The 26,598-nt window shown below is 38.4% G+C and overlaps 3 protein-coding genes across 4 annotated transcripts; 1 reads left to right on the top strand and 2 right to left on the bottom strand.

Moving 5' to 3' along the window:
• The first annotated feature begins 544 nt into the window (after positions 1 to 544).
• On the top strand, positions 545 to 7,461 carry LOC136679639 (integral membrane protein 2C-like). Its single transcript, XM_066658282.1, has 6 exons — positions 545 to 723; positions 3,223 to 3,360; positions 3,639 to 3,827; positions 4,037 to 4,147; positions 4,484 to 4,634; positions 6,064 to 7,461. Exons 1-6 carry the CDS (start codon positions 631 to 633, stop codon positions 6,153 to 6,155), a joined length of 774 nt encoding a protein of 257 aa, XP_066514379.1. The 5' UTR covers positions 545 to 630; the 3' UTR covers positions 6,156 to 7,461.
• A 4,597-nt stretch (positions 7,462 to 12,058) lies between these two features.
• LOC136679522 (lysophosphatidic acid receptor 6-like) lies at positions 12,059 to 14,265 on the bottom strand. Its single transcript, XM_066658106.1, has one exon. It carries the CDS (start codon positions 14,227 to 14,229, stop codon positions 13,246 to 13,248), a length of 984 nt encoding a protein of 327 aa, XP_066514203.1. The 5' UTR covers positions 14,230 to 14,265; the 3' UTR covers positions 12,059 to 13,245.
• Positions 14,266 to 20,968: 6,703 nt separating this feature from the next.
• LOC136679512 (G-protein coupled receptor 55-like) lies at positions 20,969 to 26,598 on the bottom strand. Of its 2 annotated transcripts, XM_066658084.1 has the most exons (4): positions 26,472 to 26,598; positions 25,230 to 25,318; positions 24,503 to 24,540; positions 20,969 to 22,933 (listed from the first exon to the last, which is right to left on the bottom strand). In XM_066658084.1, the coding sequence occupies exon 4, from the start codon at positions 22,912 to 22,914 to the stop codon at positions 21,988 to 21,990; it is 927 nt and encodes a 308-aa protein (XP_066514181.1). In that variant the 5' UTR covers positions 22,915 to 22,933; positions 24,503 to 24,540; positions 25,230 to 25,318; positions 26,472 to 26,598; the 3' UTR covers positions 20,969 to 21,987. The 2 variants fall into 2 exon arrangements, with proteins under 2 accessions (XP_066514181.1, XP_066514180.1); XM_066658083.1 differs by lacking the exon at positions 25,230 to 25,318 and having other exon boundaries at positions 26,472 to 26,569.

Genomic DNA, 26,598 nt, shown 5'->3' on the forward strand with positions numbered 1-26,598 from the left:
AAAAGAAAATTGTCAACTGACATGTAATCCTGTGTTTTTAGACTGTAGGAGGAAACTAAGTAATAATAGCTATTTAGATCACAATGTTTATCAAAAATTTCAAATAGGTTTTGAGATATTAGACGCAAATTCTGCTGCAGTTCTATACATTAATCTATATTTCAGTGGATATTAGACTTGCTTTTGAGTTACTACCTATTTTTTAATCATACCTATGAATTTGTTTTTTCTTGAATGTAACTTGAATGTAACTTGAATCTTTAAAAAAAAAAAAAAAGAAGAAAGATACTTTTATTTGGGAATGGGCCACTCTACCCACTCTATTTTCTGCTGAACTCTTACTTGACGTTCAGGTTATAGAAAGATACTTTCTCTGATGTAACGGTAGTCTACTTTTTCTTGAACGGAATTTGTAGGTTTCTGTCTGTAGAACTGGTATATTTATAATAAGGCGTTATTTATAGATGGCGGTTCATGATTGGACGACTCTTAGTTTGAAATGGATCGGAAGTGAGGGAATCCTCTTTAAGAGCGCTGTGTTAAAGCACCTCAGCAGAGCAGCGTCCCCACATCGCTCCCTGCACTAGACTCAGAGCAGAGAGAGAGTGAGAGAGAGACAGAAAGAGAAAAATGGTGAAGATATCCTTTCAGCCGGTGTCGGTACAGAAGCCTGATAAGCAGAAGGATGGAGACAAAGAAGAAATTGTCATGCCTTACCCTAAAGTAAGTATAATTTGATTTATTAATACATTTTATTACTTTTAAATAAAAATATTTAAAACATTTAAATAATAAAAATATGCACCCCCAATTAGAAAGGATTAAACACTCATTTTTCATTTTCATTTTTAACAATACAATTAAATAGAGAGGAATTATTTGTTATTGGGACACTTGCTATTATTTGGATATTTACATTTATTTATTTATTTATTTTTTGTGCACATAAATAATTATATTTTAATAATGTTTTAAATTATTAAAATGACTGTTGCTATTATAAAAATACTGTGCACTATATGTTAAGTGCAGCCTTAATTTAGTTATTATTTGTATTATTTTCAGTTGTCAGCTTTTAATATATTTAAGAATGAATATAATGTAATCGATGCTATTAAATGTGCTGCAGTATTTCATTTGACTCGTGAATGATGTGCAGAAAAAGTAGCCTCCAATAGTTATTGCCGGGCTCCTAAGCAGCATTTGAGGAATAGTAATAGAGAATATTTTAAAACATAGCTGATATATTATTCTGTGTGTCTTTCGTATCGTTTCCCTGTTACAGTAAGTTCAGAACACTGAGCTCCTTATCAAGGTTAAGGTTAAACAAAAACGCGCTACAGCGACACCCGCTGGCCACATTTAACAGTGCCTCGCTGAAGAGAAAAAGACATTTGCCGTGATGTTGACCGTTTTTGTGTTGAAAAGTGGGGTCGAGTACACGACCCTTATATTTATTGTTTCTAACCTATGGAGAAAAAATATTAATTCACACCCCCCCCCCCACCCTCACCTCAAATGTAGCACTATAGCACAAGAGTCTGCGTGGACATTACATCATTATCTGCGGACATAAACCAGGCTATAGGCTCCAGGCTCAAGGGGACAAAATGGCTGAGTGCAGAATGTGCTCTTGACCAGACTATCCTTTTCTGTTCTTTATAGAACTTATTTATCACGGTTACAACTGTGGATACAGACTGATAACGCTGCAAATAAAATTCTCAAGTCAGGGAGCATAGCTTGTCCCAGACAGGCTTAGAGTAAACTCTTTATGTCTTTATGGATTACAGAAGCTGGGCTTGGCTGCTGTTATTTTGATTTGAATTCATATGGTTTATGAGCAAATCTAATATGTTCAAAATGAACAGCCTCCAACCAGAATGGACTGCAGTGTTCCACAGGGTGTCTTTATTCACTGCAGATTAAAATGGACTCCCCCTTTCAGCTGAGCTATTAATAGACAACCTCACTGGGATTTTTCTGTTTGCCTGTGAGGGTCTATTGAAGATGTCTATGAAGAATGTAATGCTTAAATAATGGTGAATATCCATCGTCCAACAACTAGCCTGAGTTATGTGTTGTAACCCCACCCAACTTCAATCATTTTTCACTCATTCAGGCATTGAATGAATGGAAGAATGGAAATGATGGCACTCCTTCTACCTTGATACTATAGCTGTGCTATTTTTTGCTCTGCATCCATTGTGAGTCTCTCACTGGCTCCCACGCCATCTGTCTTACGCAGACAGGAGCTCTTTACAAATATGGACTGTGGAAGTACAGTGTGTGGCTCAGTAGTACCGGGCCGGCTGTAGTATAGTGATGAGCGTAGGCCGAGCCGGAATGGCTACACGGATGAGAGACTGGGGGCGGACTGCTGAGCTGCAAACACTGACACCTCCTGAGCTGCGTGACTCATTTCTTGGCAGTTACATGGAGAAATATCCAGTTACATTCACAGAGGGAGAGAAAATGTGTGCCACTAGAGTTGGTCTGGTGTGATGCAAGAGCCATGCAGGGTCTTATCCTAGAGCCATTCAAATAAACCTTCTTGACACTTGACAGGCTGCTTCTTGAAACTGCCTAGTGCAATATTTGTAGAGAAATACTCCAACTTTAACTAAGTCCAACTTTTAACTCATTTAGCTTTAGTCATAACGATGCGTAGGTAAGTCCTGAGTCATGAGAATGTCAGGGTTTGTCCTTGCTGCACATGAAATTGGATAGATCGGTCTAAATTATTGACGTTGCCAAGGTCAGGTTTACCTCATGAAAATGTATGAGTCAGTCATTCGTCATGAAATTTACATGTCCGTGTGACATTGGAAAACATGAAGGTGGGAGATATCAACTGCATTCTGTTAATTATACCAAATAATACAGTCACATTTATCGAACACCAAAGATCTTCGTGAACTTGAGCCACACCCAGATGTTCAGTGGCCTATAATGCGCTCTGAGCTGCAGGCTCCCTGCTCTATTCTTATTAATTGGCTATGGATAAAGGCATCGTTTTTCTACATTTAAATGTACCATTGCACCCAAATGTGCCATTGCTTTTCCCAGACTTTAACCACTCTCACATTACTGCTATGCGTAATTTGGGCATTCTAGCTGCACTCTCAATCTTTCTCTTCTTACTTAACAAGCAACATTGATTTTGGCCTAATTTGTTGCCAGCAGTCAAGAAAAACGTCCTGTTTCCCTTTCTCTTTCCAGGATGAGCTGGTCCTCCCTCTCAGGCCTAAGAAGTCCCCCGTGAGCAGCATCTGTTGCCTGACCCTCGGTCTGGTCATCTTCATGTCTGGACTGATCATGGTGTCCATCTATGTGTATCGCTACTACTTTACCCCTCAGGTAATATCATGAAATACCTTGTAGTTAGTGTTTAACTGAAAATATTTAAGAAATTAGTCAACGTTTCACTGAAAATACACATAGAAATAAACTAAATTGTGAGATTTCATTGCTGGCATGCTCAGCACACCAAGAAAAGCAAAATCTAGGCCAAATTCTGTTCCTTATGACTATAAATATGTTCTGTCAATCATGCACCTTTAATTTTCACCCCCCCCCCCTTTACACCCTTTACGGTGCTTTTTAAAGAGGCGTTCTAATTCTTCTTCTTCGCACAGATCCCTGAGGACAGTCTGTTCCATTGTCGAGTGATGTACGAGGACTCGGTGTACGCACCGTTGCTAGGGAGACAGGAGCTGCAGGAGAACGTTGGCATTTACTTGGAAGATAACTACGAGCAGATCAGCGTTCCTGTGCCCAACTTTGGAGGAAGTGACCCAGCCGATATTGTCCATGACTTCCATCGGGTATGGAAAAATCTGTTCATGCTCACAGTTACCTTACTGGCCTGGGTAGTATTGTATTACTCTGTATTAAAACTTGGTGTTCATCTACTTCTCAATGTTCTAAGTGTAGCATTATTAGACCTTTTTATGGGAAGCAAAATCTACATTTTCAGTTAACTGCTAATTAGTTAATATCAGCTGTTAATGTGCCTTTTCTCTAAACATTGCAGGGACTCACGGCCTATCACGACATTGCGTTGGATAAGTGTTATGTCATCGAGCTCAACACTACCATCGTCATGCCTCCCAGGAACCTGTGGGAGCTGCTCGTTAATGTCAAGGTAGCGGATATGCACAGTTGATGCTTTTTCTTTTTACAAAACTTATGATTAAAAAAATCTCACCTTGATCTTCTGTCTCTGAGTCACACATTCTGATCATTGTGCTTTCAGCTTTGTATATGAATATCTTCCTGGAATAGCAATTATATGTGAAGTGAATTGCTTGGAGAGGGAGGGGGGGGGAAGGGTGCGACCTATTGGTGATTTATAAAAAGGAAAATCAAGGCCAAATGGATTTTTAGAAGTATATCTTTACCTTGGACTAGTATTTTTCCATTCAATCAACGGTTTCCATTTACTATATATGAACAGTTTTTCTTCCATCCTGTCTTTCAGAGAGGAACGTACCTGCCCCAGACTTACATGGTCCAGGAGGAGATGATGGTGACTGGCAGGGTGAAGAACCTGCGCCAGCTCGGCCCGTTTATCCACCGCCTGTGCTACGGCAAAGAAACCTACAGGCTCAAACGCCGCAATGCTCGCAGACGTGAGTACATCTGCTCCCATTCTGTCTCTCTGTGTGAAGTAACAACTTCTCAAGTACGCGTTAAGGACTGGCAGTACATTGTCACATTCTTGTAAAAACCTCATAAGTCCTTGTTATTTGTTTACACCATTGGACAAAGCCAGCTGTCCTGTACATTGTGTAATTTCATGTTGAAATAGACCAATAGAAATGAACCAAATGTCTCTTTGTTAACTAACTTTACAGCAACAGAATTTCCGTTTTACACATAAAAGCATCATTTAGAAGGTTTAGTTACAACATTGATATACGTAAGATCCTCTCCTTGTTCTTCTTTCCCCAGAGAAGGTGCTGTAAGACATCACTATAAAGATAAAGGCTACAGCAAAGTTACCCTAATACCCACTTTTTCTTTTTTGACTTTTGGCCAAACACAAAAATTGATTGCGTTCCATTAAACGAATCCATGGCACAGTACTTTAGCAAAGTGAATAATATTTAATATATAATTTGACTTAAATCGTGACTGGAACAGTGATAATAAGGGATGGTGGAGGCACACGGTGGACATGAGCACACGGAATCGTAACTAATGACCAGAAATGTGGGCAGATATGTGAGAAGTACAAGACCTCTAATAAGGAAGCGTGACTTGTTAGAAACAGTGATTCCTTGCTGTTCCTGCAAAGTTTGTAATGAGATTTGTCTTGCGTGTTGCAAGTAGACGCCTCCACGGTGGACGGGCAGCACCGGAGGAAACCCAGAGCTGAACAGAGTGTAGGCTGGTGCTGCGTAGTGCTGTCGTAGTGCGTGTGTGTGTGGGATGCACACTAACGCTGAGATGCACCGTATGATTAATCCATGTGTGGATGATTCACCAGCTCTCCAACTATGGAGCTGCACGGGAGGAGGAGGAGGAAGTGATGCAAGTGATTGAGAGAGTGATGCAGGAGAAGTAACTCTTGGCTCACAGAGGATTCTCCTTTCCTTGTATGACTGAGCCCTGACAGGCTGGCTGACGTATTTGGCTAGACAGCGCTTATGCCATAGAGTCCAGGACTAAAAATAGACATCCGCGTCCATACTGAGCCATGATTGTTGATATTTAACCCTCTCCATAATAAGAGGAATTAATACTGTAGCAAGAATCCCATTGAGCCCCCATGTTTGCCTTGGAATTATATGTTAAGACACTTGTTAGCTACACTACACAAATACAAGCATTAGTCACTGTGTTCCCCATTTCCAACTAATATGTGTGTGATATTTCTGTCTTTCTTTCTCTTTCTTTTTCAGCCTTTTCTCTCTCTCACTTTTTCTTTCGTTTTGCTTTCTCACCCCCCCTCCCCTTAATACTGAAATTACAGTTTCAGCAGTTTCATATCTGGGTTGTTGCCTAATGACGGTTAACCAAGCTAACCTGTGTACTCCTCTCGTTTGTCCTCTGCAGGTATTGATAAGAGGGAGGCCAGGAAGTGCCACAGCATTCGTCACTTTGAGAACACGTTTGTGGTGGAGACTCTGATCTGTGACCGGGTTTAAACTGACCGCCCATGGGCCTCTTCCCAATTCTACTGAGCAGAACCCAAGCCCCTCCCCTTGCGTTTAGCTTTTTTGCACTTTACAGCGTGTCCACTCTGTACATAGTGTGTTTATTCACTTTCATTATGACAAGTCCTGTTTTTGTTGTTTTTCTTTCTTTCCCAAAATCCCCATATTTGTGTTTCCCGGTTGAATTATATCTCAGTTAGGGATCAGTTTATTGTTTTTTTTTTTCTTCGTTTGTTAAACATATTGATCTGTATATATTGATAATTATTTAAACTAAATGTCTAGATTTGTTTTCCACCGAATGTGAGGAGCAGCCCTGAGATTTAAATGTGAGAGATTGGTCTGATTAATGTGTAACGTCCTGTCTCTCTGGGATGTATCTGTATAATACTGACTCCTTTTTTTTATGTTTGAAACTGTGGCATGCACTATGCACTGACTTCCTTTCTTGTTTATTTGTGTTTCGTTGTCTATAAAATGGGTTACTTGTGCACTACTGATGTTACCCTGTGTTAGATAAGAAATCCAGAATTGGAAAATTGTCTTAATGCCAAAAAAAGTATACCTCATGTTTTATGCCTGTTATTTAATTCAACTATTGTTTGTTTTCGTTAAATCAATGTGACTTATAAGCAATATGAGCATGTAGAATTTTCTTATCTTGGATTTCGTATTATAACATAAAATGTTTTTCGTAATATCAGCTGCGATAATGAACTGTTAATTTTTGTCTCTGTGATTTAACTGTGAATAAAGTTTCTAGAAAAAAATGAAATCATTACAAAGTATGGGTTGGAACCATTGAATGCCCACCTGGCTTTTGGTAATTGCTGGTCAGAATGCATAAGTGATGGCTCAAACTCATTGTACTGTATCTGTCTTACCCTTTTTATATCAGGTATAGCTTCCCACCTGTATTTCCCTCTGGAGATACTGTGTGTATATATTCATATATAGATATATAAATTATTTGAGCCTTTCCTAACCATGTCTGTAGGTTTGCCCTAGAATCTAGAAGTGATGGATACTAATATATATCCCATTGTATTGTTATTTAATAGAAATTGGGCCTTTTTTATTAATTCAGACTGTTCCATTCTGCATGTTCCCCTCATAGTTTCTTTTTCTTTAACTACAGTAAGGGAAATATTGCATGGTTCTGGGCCAGGAATGAAGTAGCTGCTATTAACTGAGATTCTGAGAGGTGCTCATTGTTATGAGCCACATTTAAGCTTCTTCCTCCATGTACTGTTGCTTGTATCATGACTACTTACCAATAAACATGCAAAAACTTGTGGTTTCCTGTTAAGGGTTCCATCCACATACAGCATTTGTGTAGTTTTATAGACAGTCATAAGTTTCACATTAACATTATTCAACTATAGAATAGAGCTGTTTTTGCTCATGCATTTGTGTGGATGGATGAGCTAAAAGGGTCCTGTCAGTTTATGGACACTTGTTTTATGCATTTAAAAAATATATTTAACAACTGAGAATAATCAAGGAATAAACAAACCTCACTTGAAAATACAAATCCATAACTATCTTACTTAAATGTACTTTTACTTAAATATAAGTAGGAGATATAATCGATAGCGGGTGCTAACTCACCCTGAGGTCCAACTGGTCCATTATGTATTAAAGGAACACTCATCATCTTCTTCTTCTTTGCCACTTAATCCATTACAGGGTTGTGGTGTTAAAGGAACACTGTGTTTGATATTTTATTATTATTATTATTATTGTCATTATTGTTGCTCCTGAGGCTCCTCTAGTGTAACTGATGTTTACAGCACTGTATTGAAATCAATAAAGGGGAGGAAAGTGGGTGGTTTTGCTTCACTTCTCCAAAAGGCAAATAGGGCATTTGCTGCAGTGCTGATCCTAGAGTCGCACAAATGATTTTGAAGCTGGAATTTTTAAATTAAAAATGTTACATAGTTCCTTTATATTGAAATACTGCGAACAGCTTAAACAACAAACCCTTCATTGCACTGTGTTTATGAAACGCTTAGTGTCCAAATCTTTGCCTCTTCTATGCTTCTGCTTTTTTTGCACAAAACCTTGTAGGTGTGGCCTGTCACTAAAAGAAGCTACAGTATACATTGGTTTTGAAATATTTATTATTAAAAAAACAACAACTACTGCACGTATCAGTAGTACATCTTTAAAAAAAAACATCTTCGCACAGTAGTGTTACTGTTGGGTCAACTTTTCAGGAGAAGGAAAACAATTCGTAACTTTCAGTGCAAGCTACATGAACAAGATTAGGTTCAAATGGATTCTGGAGCGTTATTCATTCATTCATTAGGTAGTAGTTTAGGTAGTAGTTTTATCCATTCATTTATTCTTTATCTGTAACCCTTATCCAGTTCAGGGTCACGGTGGGTCCAGAGCCTACCTGGAATCATTGGGCGCAAGGTGGGAAAACACCCTGGAGGGGGCGCCAGTCCTTCACAGGGCAACACATGCACACACATTCACTCACACACACACGGACACTTTTGAGTCGCCAATCCACCTACCAACGTGTGTTTTTGAACTGTGGGAGGAAACCGGAGCACCCGGAGGAAACCCACACGGACACAGGGAGAACACACCACACTCCTCACAGACAGTCACCCGGAGGAAACCCACGCAGACACAGGGAGAACACACCACACTCCTCACAGATAGTCATCCGGAGTAGGAATCCAACCCACAACCTCCAGGTCCCTGGAGCTGTGTGAGTGCGACACCTACCTCCTGCACCACCGTGCTGCCCAGCATTATTCATTTCATATGATTTTTGTAAAATGTTAACAACAACCAACATTTTCTAATAATGTTAAAACAGAGATGCAAACCTTTCCCGATATGGATATGGAAATATATGTCCATGTGTGTAATTTTAAAAGTTCTTAGCACCCATAAGCATAGCAATGATTGATGATAATGATAATTGAGATACACAGTCCAAAAACACATGCTGGTAGGTGGATTGGCAACTCAAAGGTGTCTGTAGGTGTGAGTGTGTGTGTAAATGTGTGAGTGTGTGTTGCCCTGTGAAGGACTGGCGCCCCCTCCAGGGTGTATTCCCCCCTTGCGCCCAATGATTCCAGGTAGGCTCTGGACCCACCGCGACCCTGAACTGGATAAGGGTTACGGATAATGGATGAATAATTGAGATATTTATAAAATAATATAAAGTCAAGAGTATGCTTTGTCTCATTCTTTTGTTTAACTGACAAAAGCACAAAGAAAAGATGTCCACTGTTGTATTTAGTAAACAGAACCAAACAAGGTTAATGCCTGAAACAATGTTTGTAATCATTAATGAACAGATATATTTTAGTTATGACACACTAAAATATTTGAATAATCCTTGGGTAAAACATTAAACAGCATTAAAAATAATAGTGTACGGAATAATTGAAACAGAAAGCCAGGTTTATGTTAGTCTTAATAAACATTCCCGAACCTCAGACTGTAGTCTATCTCTTGCTATGCACAATTGTTTTTGCCAAACTCACTGGACCTCATAGGACCACCACAAAGCAGTTGTGATTTGACTGGTGACTCATTGTCAGCACTGCAGTGATAGTGACGAGGTGGTCGTATGTTAGTGTGTGTTATGATTGCACGAGTGGATCAGACACAGCAGAGCATCGGGAAATTTTAAAACCCTCACTGGCACTGCTGGACTGAGAATCAAAAATGACCACTGACTAAGAACTAGAAGCTGATCACAACAAACTCTGGAATAATAGAGAGATCTACTCTGACTTTACCTCTACAAGGTGGACCAACAGTGTTCAAAAACTGGTATGGGGATATTAATGCACATGGCATGGGTGGCTTGCATATCTCTGAAGGCACTGTTAAAGGGACACTAGATAAGGTTTTGGTGTGTTGCTCTTGGGGCTAGAGCTCATGTAATTCATATTTACAGCTCTGTACTGAAATCAGTGGGTATGGGTGAGGGCATAGGGGTGGTGAGGCCAGAGTAGTATAGATAGAGGCTTTATTCTCCCTAATACAGCTCAGTGGAGCATCACAATAGTTTTGAAGTTTTAATTTTAACATAAAACTACTAGTGGGCGGCACGGTGGCGCAGCAGGTAGGTGTCGCAGTCACACAGCTCCAGGGACCTGGAGGTTGTGGGTTCGATTCCCACTCCGGGTGACCGTCTGTAAGGAGTGTGATGTGTTCTCCCTGTGTCTGTGTGGGTTTCCTCCGGGTGACTGTCTGTGAGGACTGTGGTGTGTTCTCCCTGTGTCTACGTGGGTTTCCTCCGGGTGACTGTCTGTGAGGAGTGTGGTGTGTTCTCCCTGTGTCTACGTGGGTTTCCTCCGGGTGACTGTCTGTGAGGACTGTGGTGTGTTCTCCCTGTGTCTACGTGGGTTTCCTCCGGGTGACTGTCTGTGAGGAGTGTGGTGTGTTCTCCCTGTGTCTGTGTGGGTTTCCTCCGGGTGACTGTCTGTGAGGAGTGTGGTGTGTTCTCCCTGTGTCTGTGTGGCTTCCTCCGGGTGACTGTCTGTGAGGAGTGTGGTGTGTTCTCCCTGTGTCTGCGTGGGTTTTCTCCGGGTGACTGTCTGTGTGGTGTGTTCTCCCTGTGTCTACTTGGGTTTCCTCAGGGTGACTGTCTGTGAGGAGTGTGGTGTGTTCTCCCTGTGTCTGCGTGGGTTTCCTCCGGGTGACTGTCTGTGAGGAGTGTGGTGTGTTCTTCTTGTGTCCGCGTGGGTTTCCTCCGGGTGACTGTCTGTGAGGAGTGTGGTGTGTTCTTCTTGTGTCCGCGTGGGTTTCCTCCGGGTGACTGTCTGTGTGGAGTGTGGTGTGTTCTCCCTGTGTCTGCGTGGGTTTCCTCTGGTTGCTCCGGTTTCCTCCCACAGTCCAAAAACATGTTTGTAGGTGGATTGGTGACTCAAAAGTGTCCGTAGGTGTGAGTGAAGGTGTGAGTAAATGTGTGTGTGTGTGTGTGTCTGTGTTGCCCTGTGAAGGACTGGCGCCCCCTCCAGGGTGTATTCCCGCCTTGTGCCCAATGATTCCAGGTAGGCTCTGGACCCACCGTGACCCTGAACTGGATAAGGGTTACAGATAATGAATAAATGAATGGATAAAACTACTACCTAGCGTTGCTTCAATGCAAAACAATATATGTAGATTTGGTAGCAAAATACTGCCATTTTGACCTCGTTTTTTCAGAGAAGGCCTTGCTTATTTTAGCAAGACAATGCCATTCCACATTCTGCATGGTTTACTACAGCATTGCTCTTTTCGTTTAAAAGAAGTGACAAACTAGATAAGACCCATTGAACACATTTGGAGTGTTGTGAAATAAAACAAACAAAAAAAACCCTTTAAAATACTTTAAAAACAATGTTGTGTTTCAGTTAAATATAGGGTTTAAATGATTTGCACATCTTTGCATTTATACTTTTTCCAATTCAGGCTTCAGTGCACCTTAGTTATAACTTGGGTTCATGTCTCAGCTAACATCAAGACCATTATGAGAACCTGATCAACCCCTTTAGAACTTCCTTCTTTCACTGTGGGGTAGGGACTTCCTCTCTGCAGTTGCTTAAATGTCAAATATAATTTGAATTATGTCCAATAACTTGACTTCTAATATGCATCTCACATTCACAGGTGTTGAAACTGGAGCAAATTTCACATATGAAGTTTTTTTTCTGTTCTACACTAAAGTATCAGTAAAACAGGTGTCTCATGGTATCTTTTAATCAGAAACAACACTTATGGTTTTCAGAAGTCACACCCTCTTCCTTTTCAGCTAAGCATATGTTCTTTTTAACCATTGACTGTTTACAGTAAACCAGAACTTCTCTAATTTGATCTGATCCATTTAATTTAGTTTAATACATGTTTAATATTTATTAAAAATATCCAACCCTCTAAAAAGTGTTTACGATGGAAACAGCTTCACAAACACAACACATTTTTAAAATATGTTTTTATGGTTAATTAGCAAAATAAGTTAACAACAGTACCACTGATATAAATATTGTCTTGCCTCCAAAACCAATTTGCTTTCTTTATTTCTATATTATGGTGTTGCCTCAATCACCACCAAGGTACATCATCCACACAACCCACACAAAAAGTACCCCCTGTCAGCCCCAACTACACAACCTCTACCAGCCCCCCAGACTTTAAGAGGTCACTCATCCAAGTTTGAGTCATGCCCAGGGTGATATTAGTGGAACTGCATTTTCTTATGTGTAGGCACTTGAATATACAGATTATACCAGTAGGAGTTGGTTGAGTAGCCTCTGTAAGGAGCAGTGGGTCAGCCACAAAAATGTGGTCTCAGACTTGTTTATGATCCACACAGATCATTTTGTTACATGATGAATTTTAACTACTAAATAAAAATGACAGAAAAACAAGGCAAAATTACAGAAAGGAAATAAAGATATAGTGCCCAGCAAGCTTGGCTGGGCTAAACACACATTTGAAATATAGGAAATGTCTCAAGGTTTGTGGTTTTGCTGATCCTCCTGCTACACTAAGCATCCATTACAAAATGCCCGAGACTTTTTTTGTTACATGCATTGCATCAAGACTTGACAACTCCTTTTTTTTACTTGATTTGAAAGAAAATAAAAACTTAATTACAGAGCCCTACACTTTTCTGATATAAACAAGTCCTTTTTTGATACATAATGTAAGACTACATTTGAAGTCCAGTGTTAAGAGAATAAGTGCTATGCAACAGTTGAACCCTGTTAGTGACAAATATAATACACCTTGCTTAGCTTATAAAAGTCTTAAAATATTTACATTTTTTTACATACATTGACAAACATTATGAAAGCATCCTTTTTTAAAACATTACTTAAACCAAAAAAATGATCTCAGTTCTAAAGAGAGAATATGGGATGTGGTAAAATAATTCTGACTGAAGAGTATGTAATGATGTTTTCTTTGCTACAACTGATTATATACATCGTCTTAACTGGTAGTCTGATTTCCTGTTGAGAAATAACATGAATAAACCAATACATCTATAATTTGACCAGACATAAGCATGACCTACTAGATTTTTCATAGCAATCTTGTAAGTCCATCACAGGATAAAACCTCATCCTTCATCATTAGGTACTCCTTTCAGAGAAATGGGGTAATAGGATTGGGATGTCCTTGGCTCTCTTTTCTGAATATCGATTGAGCCTTTCCTTTGCAGATTCCTGGTGCTGAAGTAGAAGACCAGTGGGTCCAGGCAGCTGTTTGTACTCGCCAGACACAAGGTGATGGATTGGACGGTCAAGTAATCATACTGCAGGTATTTAAGCTTGTACAAGGCATAGAGGATAGTGACAACATGGAAGGGGAAGAAGCAGATGGCATAAATCAGCAGGTTGGACAGAAGGAGCCATACCATCTTCACAATTCTCTGAGAGGAAGTGCAGGTCTCTGTAGAGGTCTCTGCCATGCCCCGCAGCTGCCGGACAACCATCACAGTGCAGCCCACGATGATGCAAAAAGGAATGAAAACCCCTACAATAGTGGCGGTACAAAGAATGTAGAAGATAACCGGCCAGTTTTTTTCATTGTAGTTCTCAAAGCAGCGGTACACATTGCAGCTGTTGTCAAAGTTGCTCCTGTGATTTAGGGCCACAGGTACAGCCATTGCACCAGTGACCAGCCACACAGTCAGGCAGGAGACCCAGGCCACGGTCTGGGTGCGTATGTGCCGGGAGCGCAGCGGGTATGCCACAGCTAACATGCGGTCAACGCTGACCAACATAATGAAGAAGGAGCTGGAGTAGATGTTGACTGTAAATAATGTTCCCGGAATCATGCAGGCCACATCTCCAAGTGTCCAGCAACCCATGTAGAAGTACATGATGCGGAAGGGCAAGGTGAGTATGAAGAGCAGGTCGGACAGTGCCAGGTTGGTCATGTAAATGACAGGAACAGATTTCCTCAGGCCTATTCTGCGTACAAACATCCAGAGAGCAGTCAAATTGAGAGGAAGCCCCAGGGCCAGCACCAGGCTGTAGGTAATTTTGAAGAGAGGATACCTCACATTTGTCATGTTGCAGTCGCTGGAATTGTTGTGCATGCTGAGAAAATGTAATATAGTCCTTTAAAACGGAGGAACTACAGACACCTGAAGTGCTGCTGGTACAAAAGAGACCTAACTTTGCAGCTGCCGTTGACTGCAAGCATAGAACGTACACACAGGAAACTGTGGGTGGTTTTACAGTATCACGTGCATTTTCTGCATAACAGAAAAATAGGCTAGGGCAGGTCAGTTCCAGATGCAAACAAAGTCAGTCAGGGTCTGAAGGGACTAATGCCACCAAAAGCTAAAAGATTCAAAATAAATGCTACAAAACAAGTGTCCTTTATTATGTCCTTAGAAGGCTACAGGAACAAAGAAACACATCAACAGGCAGAATTTGTGCCAGCACAACACCTCTTGCTGATGGTGAACCCCAAAAAAACATCTTGCACACATCTCACACCAACCCCAAAACACACACACACACACACACACACACACACACACACACAAAGCATGCTAAGAGCTCCCTCATAAGTCACAGGTGGTCCATGGCACGCAGCCATTGTGAAGAAATATTTATAAAAAGATATAATTCTGTACGTTTCTCTGCAGTTCACCATTTCACATCAAATTCTGATTATTTTTTTTACATCCCAGCAACTGCCTTAAGCAAATTATATTATACATTGTTTAACCAATTGTTTATAATTTGAATTCACGGTTGATTTTAAGGTGGAAATGTGCCACTAGCCAAACTATTAAAACCTGGTAAGCTTTAAACTACAATGTCCTGGCGCCATCTTGTGGGAAATGTAAATAAGTGTAACTCTCTCTCTCTCTCTCTCTCTCTCTCTCTCTCTCTCTCTCTCTCTCTCTCTCTCTCTCACACACACACACACACACACACTCTCACTCTCTCTCTCTCTCTCACACTCTCACTCTCTCTCTCTCTCACACACACACACACACTCTCACTCTCTCTCTCTCTCACACACTCTCTCTCTCTCTCTCTCTCACACACACTCTCTCTCTCTCTCTCTCACACTCTCTCTCTCTCTCTCTCTCTCTCTCACACACACACACACACTCTCACTCTCTCTCTCTCTCTCTCACACACTCTCTCTCTCTCTCTCTCTCACACTCTCACTCTCTCTCTCTCTCACACACACACACACAGATGTCTGTTCTGTTAAAACACACATTCCCTTCCTATAAATATAAGACAGTAAGACAGTTGTGTTGTGCAAGTAACAGTGTATTTAAAATTATGTTGGACGTCCAATATTGCAGCATATTAAATTGATATTTCATTACTGAAATGTACAGCACAGAACCTTACTTTTACTCTGACAAAATATGAAAAATTTCTCAAATTATGAAAAATATCCAACAATTGGGACAAGTTAGAACCATGATGTATTTCTGTATATCCTTTTACAAGCAGAACACTATGGTACTGAAAGGGTGTGTAAGTGCCTTCACTTAATTTACACCCTGCCACCACACTTCCTTAAAACTCTTACTGCTTTTTTGCGTGTGGCAATCTTTGACCTAGATGATGAAATAAATCTTCCTCATATTTTAAGCGAAATCCTTTTTATAACCGTTCTTTATGTTGCTCAATTTCCAGTGAGACACACTATCACTATTCAAACTATGAGAAGCAGGAAATGCAGCCATCATCCAAGACTTAACTTTAAGAGTGTGGAAGATATGGTCATTTCAGCTAATAAACAGCAATAGTTTGTTAAAATATATGTGTACTCTGTAAACGATGCGGTTTATATTTCAATCCTGAAACTGGAAAGTTTTGGGCTAAAATCTATGGAGAATCACACTCACAGTTCAGTGTCAAAAAGTGGTTAATTCCAACTGGACCAGAAACATTCCTCGAGTGCTGATACAGGGTATAACAGCATCAGTATTTTTGCTAGTAATGTATCACTATTTGGTGTTTTAAAGGAGAGCTCTTTAGCATCAGAAGCTACACTGGGCTTCAGTCAGGTTTAAATCATTGCACAGGTAAATATCACCGATACAAAGCAGCTAGCCTGTGGTAATGTAAACCTACAAAATGTAACAAGCAAGTGTGCAAGATAATGTTTTTGTGTTGCTTAACAACAATCAGAACCAGTCTATTTATATATCTGCTTATATTCATTATAAAACCCTTCCCTCATGTGGTATTATTAAAAACGAAGTCATGTAAAATGTCAGAGATATAAAGTAAGCTTGTGCTTAAAATACAATGCTTAAAACATCTTGAATCAATTTTTATACGAATGCAATGTTGGGGAATCACACAGAAATCCTGCAACTTTAAACACCCATTGTCATATTAACTTCCCTGGTTTGATTAATGTAAGCATGTTTTTCAGAACATTTTAATTGGTTTCTTATAGCTAACTTCATGATTCAGTTTATGGTGAGAGCATTGCTACATGATATGAGTTGGCACTAATGCAAGCTGGTGTCTGTTATTCAGCCACAGATGTTTTTGGTGATAGCTGTCTAGCTTCCTTATCATTAGAAGTCTTGACTATCCTGCACATAGCTTATGTTCAGCAGATTAGCTACATGAATCGTTTTTATCTCAAGCTAATGTATTTTTGGCCCCCCTCCAGGGTGTGTTCCCATCTGGCTTACAGTGACTCTGGGTAGGCTCCAGACCCACCGTGACCCTGAACGGGATAAGCAGTTACAGACGATGTCTCAGTGAATTGGCTTATGTTAGCTGCCTAGCTGCAAGTGATGGTATAAGGTTTGTTTTTAATTAATTAACATATGGAACATGTGTAGAAATATTTGGATTATTTGAATTGCATACACAGTAAGGAGTTTAGAGTGTTCTCTAATGGAAGCAAATCAGACTTTGAAATATTACCACCTTTAAATTTGTAGCATCTGAATTTTTTTTGCGCCGAAATTATGCATCTGAATATAATTGCTCTTGAATAGAAATTGTGAATTTTCAAGAACACATTTCATTGTTATTATTCAAGGTTAATAAATTCAGATAAAAAAAATTCAAGCTCAAAGAATTTCAAACAATATATTTCGAAGTTGCTCAAATTCGGTAGACGACATTCAGACACCAAAATACGAGTTACAAAAAATTCACCAATGAGGTCACATCCGGGTCACCAAGGATGAGCAATCGATTCACTTGGATTTTCTCTTCACCTTAAATGGTGCAGTAGTTACATTCTGTCGCCGCTAGATGGCGAAATACAAACGCAACTTCCACACCGTGGAAAAACTACACGTTTAACTTCTTCCTCGGATATTATCTCTTTATTTTCAAAGTGTCTCAAAAATCTGAAAGACTCACTAAAGACACAATATAACAGACTATTGATATCCTGAAGATGAAGAAATTTTACTGTGGATAATAACAGTGAAAACGTGTTTTTGAAAATTCACGAGTTCTATTTAAGAGCAGTTATATTCAGATGCATAATTTCAGTGTAAAAAAAAAAATGTAATATGCTACAAATTCAACGGTGGTCATATTTCCAAGTCTGATGAGACAGATCTGCTTCCATAGTTCTCCCCATGACCCCGTTTCATCAGGGTGCTCAGGTTTCCTCCCACAGCCCAAAACACACATTGGTAGGTGGATTGGCGACTCAGAAGTGTCCATAGGTGTAAGTGGGAGTGTGCGGCGCCATGTAAAGAACTGGCACCCGCTCCAGGGTGTGTCTTCACCCTGCACCCAGTGATTCCGGGTAGGCTTCGGACACACCGTGACCCAGAACTGGATAAGTGGTTACAGCCAATGAAAGAATGAATGAATAATCGCATACATGCCTACACAGTTAGTATGTTATCATTAGAATGTTATTAACTTTTAATGTCAGCGTTATGACAAAATACTGAAGATCTATTAACAAGTTGTTTGTAATCACTTTTTATTTTTAATATCTAGTCGGGAATGTGTGTGTGTCTGCGTCAGACATGTCCTCTGTATTCACAAAGACCCTTTCATTGTACCAGTTGTGAAAAACATGTGGCAGGATGTGGTCTTATAGACAAGCAAAGATGAGGCCAGTTAATGTGTCCTATCAGGGGAGTTTTTAAGGATGATGGTATGGCCTGATGGTGTCTGAAAACAGTACGCATGTGTGGGGTATAACAATAGATCTATGAAGACATACCCTCAGGCTTCAATTCACCATGACCATCTAAGCGTGCCCTGTGTAAAACATTTAAGTAACGGCAATTTTTAAAAACGGAAGACCTTTAGCATGAAATAACCAATAGGTGACCTATACACGTTTAATAAGGTACTGTTACATTATACGTGCTGAGAAGGTAAGATCTATGTAATTCACCTTATTTGAACTTATTTTATCTCATAGCTCATAACTATCACTAAAAATGCCCTGCCCCTCTTCGTTCACGTTCACGTCTGAAAAACTATCCAACTGCAAAAATGTGTTTTTTAATATAATTTCAAAGAAATTTTAGAGCAGTAAAGGATTTTAAAGTAAATTATAAGGAAATAAATGCAAACAAACTAACTGTGTTTACAGGTGTTTTCTGCAGTTTCTTCTATAGCATATACAATGGTGAGGGTAAAAACATGATGAGGTGATCTCGTCTCATTTTAAAATGCTTACCACATTTTACATGACAAGTTTACTATTTTTTTGTTTGTTGAAAAACCTAGCTTTGACATATTTTGGATGATTTGCTAATCTGGAAAGAACATTTTTAATTTTAGAGATTTTATATGGTTCTTCTTCTTCAGCTTGTTTATAACCTGTATACAGCATTTTCAATTCAGAGTTTTCAAAGAGAAGCTTTGGTGAGGACAGGGGGTTTGAATATAACAAGTCATTGTAGAGTCTGTCATTAAAAAATATCAAGGTGAAAAAAAAATAATGGTAGAAAAATCAGAGATGTAAAGGAAACGCATGCTTACATCAACAAGTAAAGCTCTTGAACATTTTACTTGAACGCACAGGAAATGCTGCTTTGTTTTAAAACAAGTGATATATATTTTTTTGTCGCCCCCTAGTGGACATTCTGTCATCTGAATGGGAAACTCAATGTACATATATATGTTAATAGGTTTTTAGCTATTAAAATATGTAAACCCCATGACTGTTATCAGATTAACTCGGACACTGTTTGATTTTCATCTATGAAATCTTATGTGTGATGGAATTGGCGAAGGGGTTGAGAACCTTCTGCTGTGAAAAAAAAATTCTCTTCACAAACATTAGCATGCTAAGTTCAGTGGTTCTCAAACCACTGCTTGCCATTAAGGCCATTTCAGCCAGAAGTCAATTCTAACATTCAGTTTGCCACAGCCAGCACAGCCATGTCTTTATCATTAGGGTACAGAACTGATCTTATTAATTTTGCAGTTCGGAGAGTAGGCCAGCAGTGACGCATCTCCATGCTTGTAATGTAAGCTCCTGTGTCTGTACTCATCCAGAGTAGTTGTTTATGATTTGCCTGCCTTCTAGGAATCATTACAGTGGTGAAACTTATCATTTTAACAAGGACACAAAGCTTTACTTCTACAGATGTTGATAGTGATGCTTGTGCTACGCTAATGTCATGACCTTTGTTAGTCTCACATTTCGTCTTTGTCTTTCTGAACTCTATCTGCACTGCATGCATGCGCTGCAGCACATTCACCTTACCACAGTTTACACTGGTCTTTCTGTTCCTGTTCTCCTAAATAAGGTATACTAGCATTGTACTACTTTGTTTTGCCCTGTGCGTTTAGCTGTGTACTGTACTGATTTTTTTTCTTGCAGTAGAAATTATAATTGTTATTAATGCAGGCAAAAAGAAAGTGTCCACTCTAAATCCCACAGACTGAGATTCATGGCTTGATTCATTTTTACATTGTTACTGGGATTCCCCTTAAGTTTTGTGTTGGTTGGACAAGCGTTATATTAGTCATCATTCAACTGAGTTATTGCTTTAGATCTAGCTGTTGTTTTGCAATTTTCATTTGCCACAAATCACCACTAGTCACCATGTGACTGTTTAGAAGACGTTTGTAAATGTTTGTTGTCTTTATTGCATCATTTATCTGAACAGTTATACTTACTAGGCTACTTATTTTTACTATTCTATGTTCTAAACCTGAAATAGACACTGCACTGCTGGTGTAATTGTATTCAGTGAAGGAATTTGGCATTTGTGCATAAATGATTTGGCACAGAGAACAAAAGCAAATGTTATAAAACTGAAAAATTAAAAGAGCAGAATTCCCAGGATTCTGAAGACATTAATTAAGAAAAGTTAAGATATTGATGATATGTCTTACTTTAATCTTAATGCTAAACTAAATCAAATCTAATTTATAAATATAAAATATATATAAATACAAATCAAAAGAACAGCATATGTAAACAGAAAAAAAATCCTATGAAATCTATCAATATCACAATTATTTAAATCAAATTTATTAAATGTTTCTTTTTCTATATTATATTATATTATATTACATTATATTATATTATATTATATTTGGAATCAATGATGCACAGATCTGGGGCCATGGCATCCTGGGTTTGAGCCTTGCTCTGTAGTCAGTGTCTGTGGATTCATTGTGTTATCAATCCCAGGTCCGAGTAAAAGTAAAGGGTTGTGTCAAGAAGGGCACCCAGAATAAAAAAACAATTTTAAACAGTTAATTGGCGAAGTTGTTGTGTACCGTGGCGAACCCTTACGGGAGCAAACCCACAAACAAAAACAACAGCAGGGTGTAATGGTGACTCTCCATTCAAAATATGTCATCAGAGGCATACAGTTACTCTATTTCAGCACAATGCAATTTTATTTAATAACCCTACACCATGTGGCAAAAATGAATAAAAAAAATAAATACAAGAAAAAAGGTAAATATAACACTGAAAAAATACATAACTTATAGAATGCCTTTAGTTTAAACTGTAACAGGAGACTCATGAATCTTGTGTGACACATTTCACACACATTAAGTTTGAACATCCAGAAATACTACCTGAGACAGAGTGAAACAGCAGGCATGCTGCTTCTGCCCACTCCGTCACCTACCTAATGGAAACTGATAAAGGTGCTTTCACAGCACTGTCCACACTTCAACTGGGAAGTATCTTATCTGTTGAACATATAAACAGAATATTCATAATATATTCACTCCTTATCAAAGGTCTGGGGACATTGTTCTTTTTAAAGATGTTTTGAACAAGGTAGCACATTTTTTTTGATGCAGAATATTTTGATAAACACAGTGGCATATCAGTATTATATATATCTGCTGAGATACTAGCATTGATGGGCAGTGGTAAATCAACCTCATCATTTTAATGTAAAACTTTAAAGTACAAGTAACAAGAAACTGAGATTTGCAAAATATGTCCAATACGTTTTTTAATACTATATTTATATAAATACAATTATTTCTACTTTACCGAAACATAGCAGTGAGTAAGTTCAAAGTTTTTAAGAGGGCACCAGACAAGCAGAGGTGCATAAAACACTGTGCAGAAATATATAATATAATGTTTATCCTTCATGCACTGAGGGCGAATAACATGCCATGTGAGATACTACACAGAAACCTATTTGCATTACCTGACATCTACATCTACATTATATGGAGTCCATACAAAAAGGAAACGTTTGATGGGCAATGCAGATATGAAGGCAAAGGTACTATAAATAAGATACCTTGACCAGCATTTTCAGCTTTAGCCCATTCATCTCTGAAGTTTCTCTACAGCTCGGCACGCTCCCTTCGCGTGAGAACCTGCTGCGAGACTCCTGTGGTTACTCATACAACAACCAAAACGAGGCACTTGATTACACTTCTGAGGCACTGCTGCTTCTTATTCTGCTGAGTGACTGCCTAATCACTTTTTTACTGGCGCGTACTTCTTTGGCTATGAAGTAATAGCAAATGGCGTCTAGGCAGCAGGTAACATTAGACAGGCATATAGTCAGCTGTAAAAATAGGGCAATATTCTGCTGGTTCTTGCAACCCGAGATTCTGCCGCTGCGCACAAAGTACTGTAAGAAGATGGCTGCATGACTGGGAGTGAAGGGCACCAGGAAGGCAACAATACTGCTGTAGATGATACGTATCCCTGATTGTTTCTCAGCTCTGCTGGTACTGGATTTTTTCAAGGCATGGATGCTCAGTGCGGAACAAGTCACCAACACAAGCGTGGGAAGCAAGAACCCGAACACCTCCAAGCAAGCAATAAGCGCTATATGCCAGCCTTTGTCAGAAAAGCCATGAAAACAGTGAAACTCCTTATCTGCTTTTTCGTGGAAGGTGTAAACAGGTATGGTCGCTAACACAACGATTAGCCAGATGGATAAACACACATTCCGGGCAATCTTCTTGGATCGTAGACACCTGGAGCGGAACGGGTGACATATAGCGATGTAACGATCAATGGAGATGCATGTTATTGTGTAGATACTCCCATACATGCCCATGAAGTACAGACTTTCCAAGAAGGAGCAGAACGTTGCCATCCCAGGTGTCCACGAGTTGTCTCTGGCATGCATTTTGAATGGGAGTTGGAGCAACAAAAGCAGGTCCATCAGAGCTAGGTTGGTCATATAGATGGATGACTCTGTCCATTTCTTTAGCAAAGTGCAGAACACCACTAGGGCCATGACGTTCAGGATCAGGCCAAAGACGAAGACAGGGACATAGATGACCATCTCCAGTGACCTCATGGTGTAATTGACCTCCTGAAATTTACAGCTGTTATTCATGGTGACCCCCAGTAGGACTCTGGTGGAAACAAGCGGGAAATTTGCTGGTGAGATTTTTTCTTCTGTTGTGTGTGTTATTAAATGAAAACATTTTACAATGCCTTTTCTTGGGAATATGAATGATTATACAGGACAATAAATTGCCTTTGTGACTAGACATTATCATCATTATCATCACCACTGAAATAGCTGGGTTTCTTAATAATCTCCCTGAGAATACTCTCTTGTTCTTTTAACTTTGTACTGATTTTGTTCACAATAGTTCCATGATCGCCTACATTTTTTTTTTTACAAGAGAATTTAGAAATTCATGAGAGGAGTAATTGATTCCCATACATAGGAAAGCACCGAAACACTGGCATCTAATAAGAGTGTGTACTGACTCAACAAGTTTCCTATCTTTTACAAAGTACCAGCTAATGTATCAAGACTAATTGTCGTTGTAGATGTGGTAGATTAGATTTTAATAATGCTGGAGTTTACTTTAACAAGTCATCACCCTCACTAACTGTGTCCGGTTCTCACACCCACACCTAGACATACACATACACATATGCGTAAGATTGTTTTTAATAATTGTAAAGAATATAAAGATATAAACATTGACATGGGAAGTTTATTTCTACACCTTTTTAGATGTTTTAAGGTAAGGTTATGGAACAGCAAATAATTATCCCTGGACTTTTTTTTTAAATGTACTATCAGATTAATAACAAAAAAGGTAGCAGTTACTCAAAAACAACAGCAGGACAAGCTGAAAACAGCAGGAACACAGTTACACAGACAACAATACACTGCGGAACTATCCTGTCTGTTCCTACATCCCACACAAAAAAAAACAACAACCACAGACTAGCACTTTTAAAATGTGCTCATGCTTAAGTCAGATGATTCAGTAAAAACAAAACTTGGATGATCATCAGAGCACGAGGACACACGCAGAGACAGTAAAGAATATAATGATGTGTCTAGTGTTCTGTAAAAAGTACTGGGGCATTGTAAATTATCAAAGGAAACATCTGCCAAGAAACTGAATATATGGAGAGGACGGAGATTTCAACAAGACAGTGATGGTAAAGTTGATCACATGGCATCTCTTAACTCAAATTTCCATTAAAAATCAAGAAGAAATGGGTAAAAACTAAGTGTTAACTTTTTTTTGTTTATGCTTAATTTTGTAAAGTTATACTCAGTAGTATATACACTAGAAGTGCACTGAATAACAAACAAAAGCGTCTGCATACTTGTTACTTTTCAGTTTTTATAAGTAATGTAATAGATGCCTGTTAGTAATAATGTATTGTAACAAATAACAAATTTAATTGCTTTAGCATAGTGTTTACAAGGTATTTACGTATTGAATTACAATGTATATGAATGACTATTATATCAACATTTGATAATTAACTTTGTTCTTAGAAAAATAAAGATTATAAATAAATAAATAAAGATTTTCAGCAGAATGCTGTTTACAGAATTTGATTACATGTCATGCACTCTGGTTTGGAAACATCCTTGTAATGCATCAAAACTGTGTTTCTCAAAAATACCACCATTAGAAATAATTGCATATATTTACATGTCTCACCTTGGATGACTGTTCTTCTGTATAAGCACTTTGGAGCTCTGTAAAAGTCAAATTTCTCAGTCAGGAAACTTCAATGCAATAAGACACATTAAAAATGGTAAGTAATTTCTAATACATAAAAAGGGTAATAAACAAGTTACATTTTAACCACATTTATTGTGTTTTGTTTTTATTTGGTGATGTAACTGCTCATGGTTACCCATTTATTTATAATATATTTATAAATACACTGGTGCACAAACACACTAGTTATAATTGTTGTATTACAACATGCTTTTATTAAGCCTGTGGAGCTGAGAGAATGGAATGTAAGTGTAGAAACTATGATGTTCATATTATGTGGTTTTGAACTGTTATATATATATATATGTGTGTGTGTGAGTGTGTATGTACGCACAAGATATAGGCAAATTCGCTATATACAAGTGTGTTTATACCTTCAATAAATGTAGCTTTTCACTTTTTACTTGTTCATATATTTATTTTAATTTAAAATTTAATTAATTAATAAGCATTTTTCATACCCAGATGTTACATATGTGGAAGTGAATTTAATTTTCTTATTATGGAATATATATTTAAATCAAATTTAGTTCACTGGGCATTAACAATTTAATTTAACATTGAACACAATTAACACTTTCCGTGTATATTTAACAGCTTCTGAAGTGTATGATCAGACATGTTGTGAAAATGATTACAGAATGTTCTCTACATGTTCACGTACACAGAGGGGGAGGGGAGAAAGGTTGCCACCACAGGATTTACCACTGTCGACAGCACACCTTGCCTTCTCTGATTTAAATCACATTCAAACTGTAAATAAAAAGACGTGTCAGATTCAACATGAATGTTCAAGAATCATAGGATTTGCATAACTGGATCCTGAGATGAACATGCATTTTTGTGTTAAAAAAGTTTACAATTGGTTGCTTAGAAAAGCTTAAGCTCATTTGTGACTCAAAAGTCATGCTTTCAGGCTGCTGCTTTCCTCTTCTCACACACATGGCTTGTGGCTTTCTTACTCATTTGTCTGCTAAATCACACACTTCAGAAACTTTGTAAACAGCAGTACATTCAAACTGACATTAGTGGGAAAGTTCTGTGTAAACATTTAAATGTAATGAAATGTGTTCACTTCAAATATCACACAAACTCTAATCCCATAAAACACAATTCTAAAACTTTAAATTTATGTTCACATTCATTTATTTGCTGATTTTTACATAATGAGAGAAACAAAAATATTTAAACACTGGCCTGTGTTTACTTCTGTGCCCTGTAGAAAATGTTAGCATTTGGACAACGTGCCATTTGCCCAAATTTTGCATGACGCTGCTTTTAGGCAACATAAACAGACTGCTTAAATATTGCAAAAATGTAATTGCAGTTATTACAATTACGTAAGTTACATATTAGATATCCTTCTTTTAAACAAAGAAAGATTTCTGTAAACAGCAAGAATTTCAGTGCTCAATGTGAGACTCTACTGTAGTGAATCAGAATGAATTCATTTTTGATCTTTTAACACTTCTGAAGTTCACCACCCCCACATTGATTCTTTGAAAGAAGCATTATGTTTGATTCTGTTCTGCGACAATACACATTCTTTGCTTCAGTGCAATCCATTTGTTGTATTTCATCATCTTCATTTTTTATACCTTTATGTGTTTGCTTTCACTTTTTATAATCACGAAAATTAATCTGATTCAAAGCTCCCCTGCAGAATTTAGCTCTTTAAAATATTTACCCTATCCTTCAAACTTTTACATTTGTTACATTTTTTAACTTTTGAAAGTCTACCCATGTGAAAAACTAAAAAAAACCATCAGAAACCAAAACAGAAACTGTACAAAATGAACAAATTCTAAAGGCACCCAACCAAAGTGACAGATGTTTATCTGTCTACTTTGTTGAATTTCACATTTTTTAACTGACTATGTTCATGAGCAATGTTGCTTCCACTTACCTATGAGAATATTATCCGATGTTAACGTCTGTCAGTGGCTCGAATACAGACTATGGTATCAGATGAAAACACTTCTTCTTTTAAACTTTTTAACCACATCCTTGCTGTGAGAACCCTGTCTGTCTGC

Source organism: Hoplias malabaricus, chromosome Y (genome assembly GCF_029633855.1).
Source record: "Hoplias malabaricus isolate fHopMal1 chromosome Y, fHopMal1.hap1, whole genome shotgun sequence".
In the NCBI taxonomy this organism is placed as follows: Eukaryota; Metazoa; Chordata; class Actinopteri; order Characiformes; family Erythrinidae; genus Hoplias; species Hoplias malabaricus.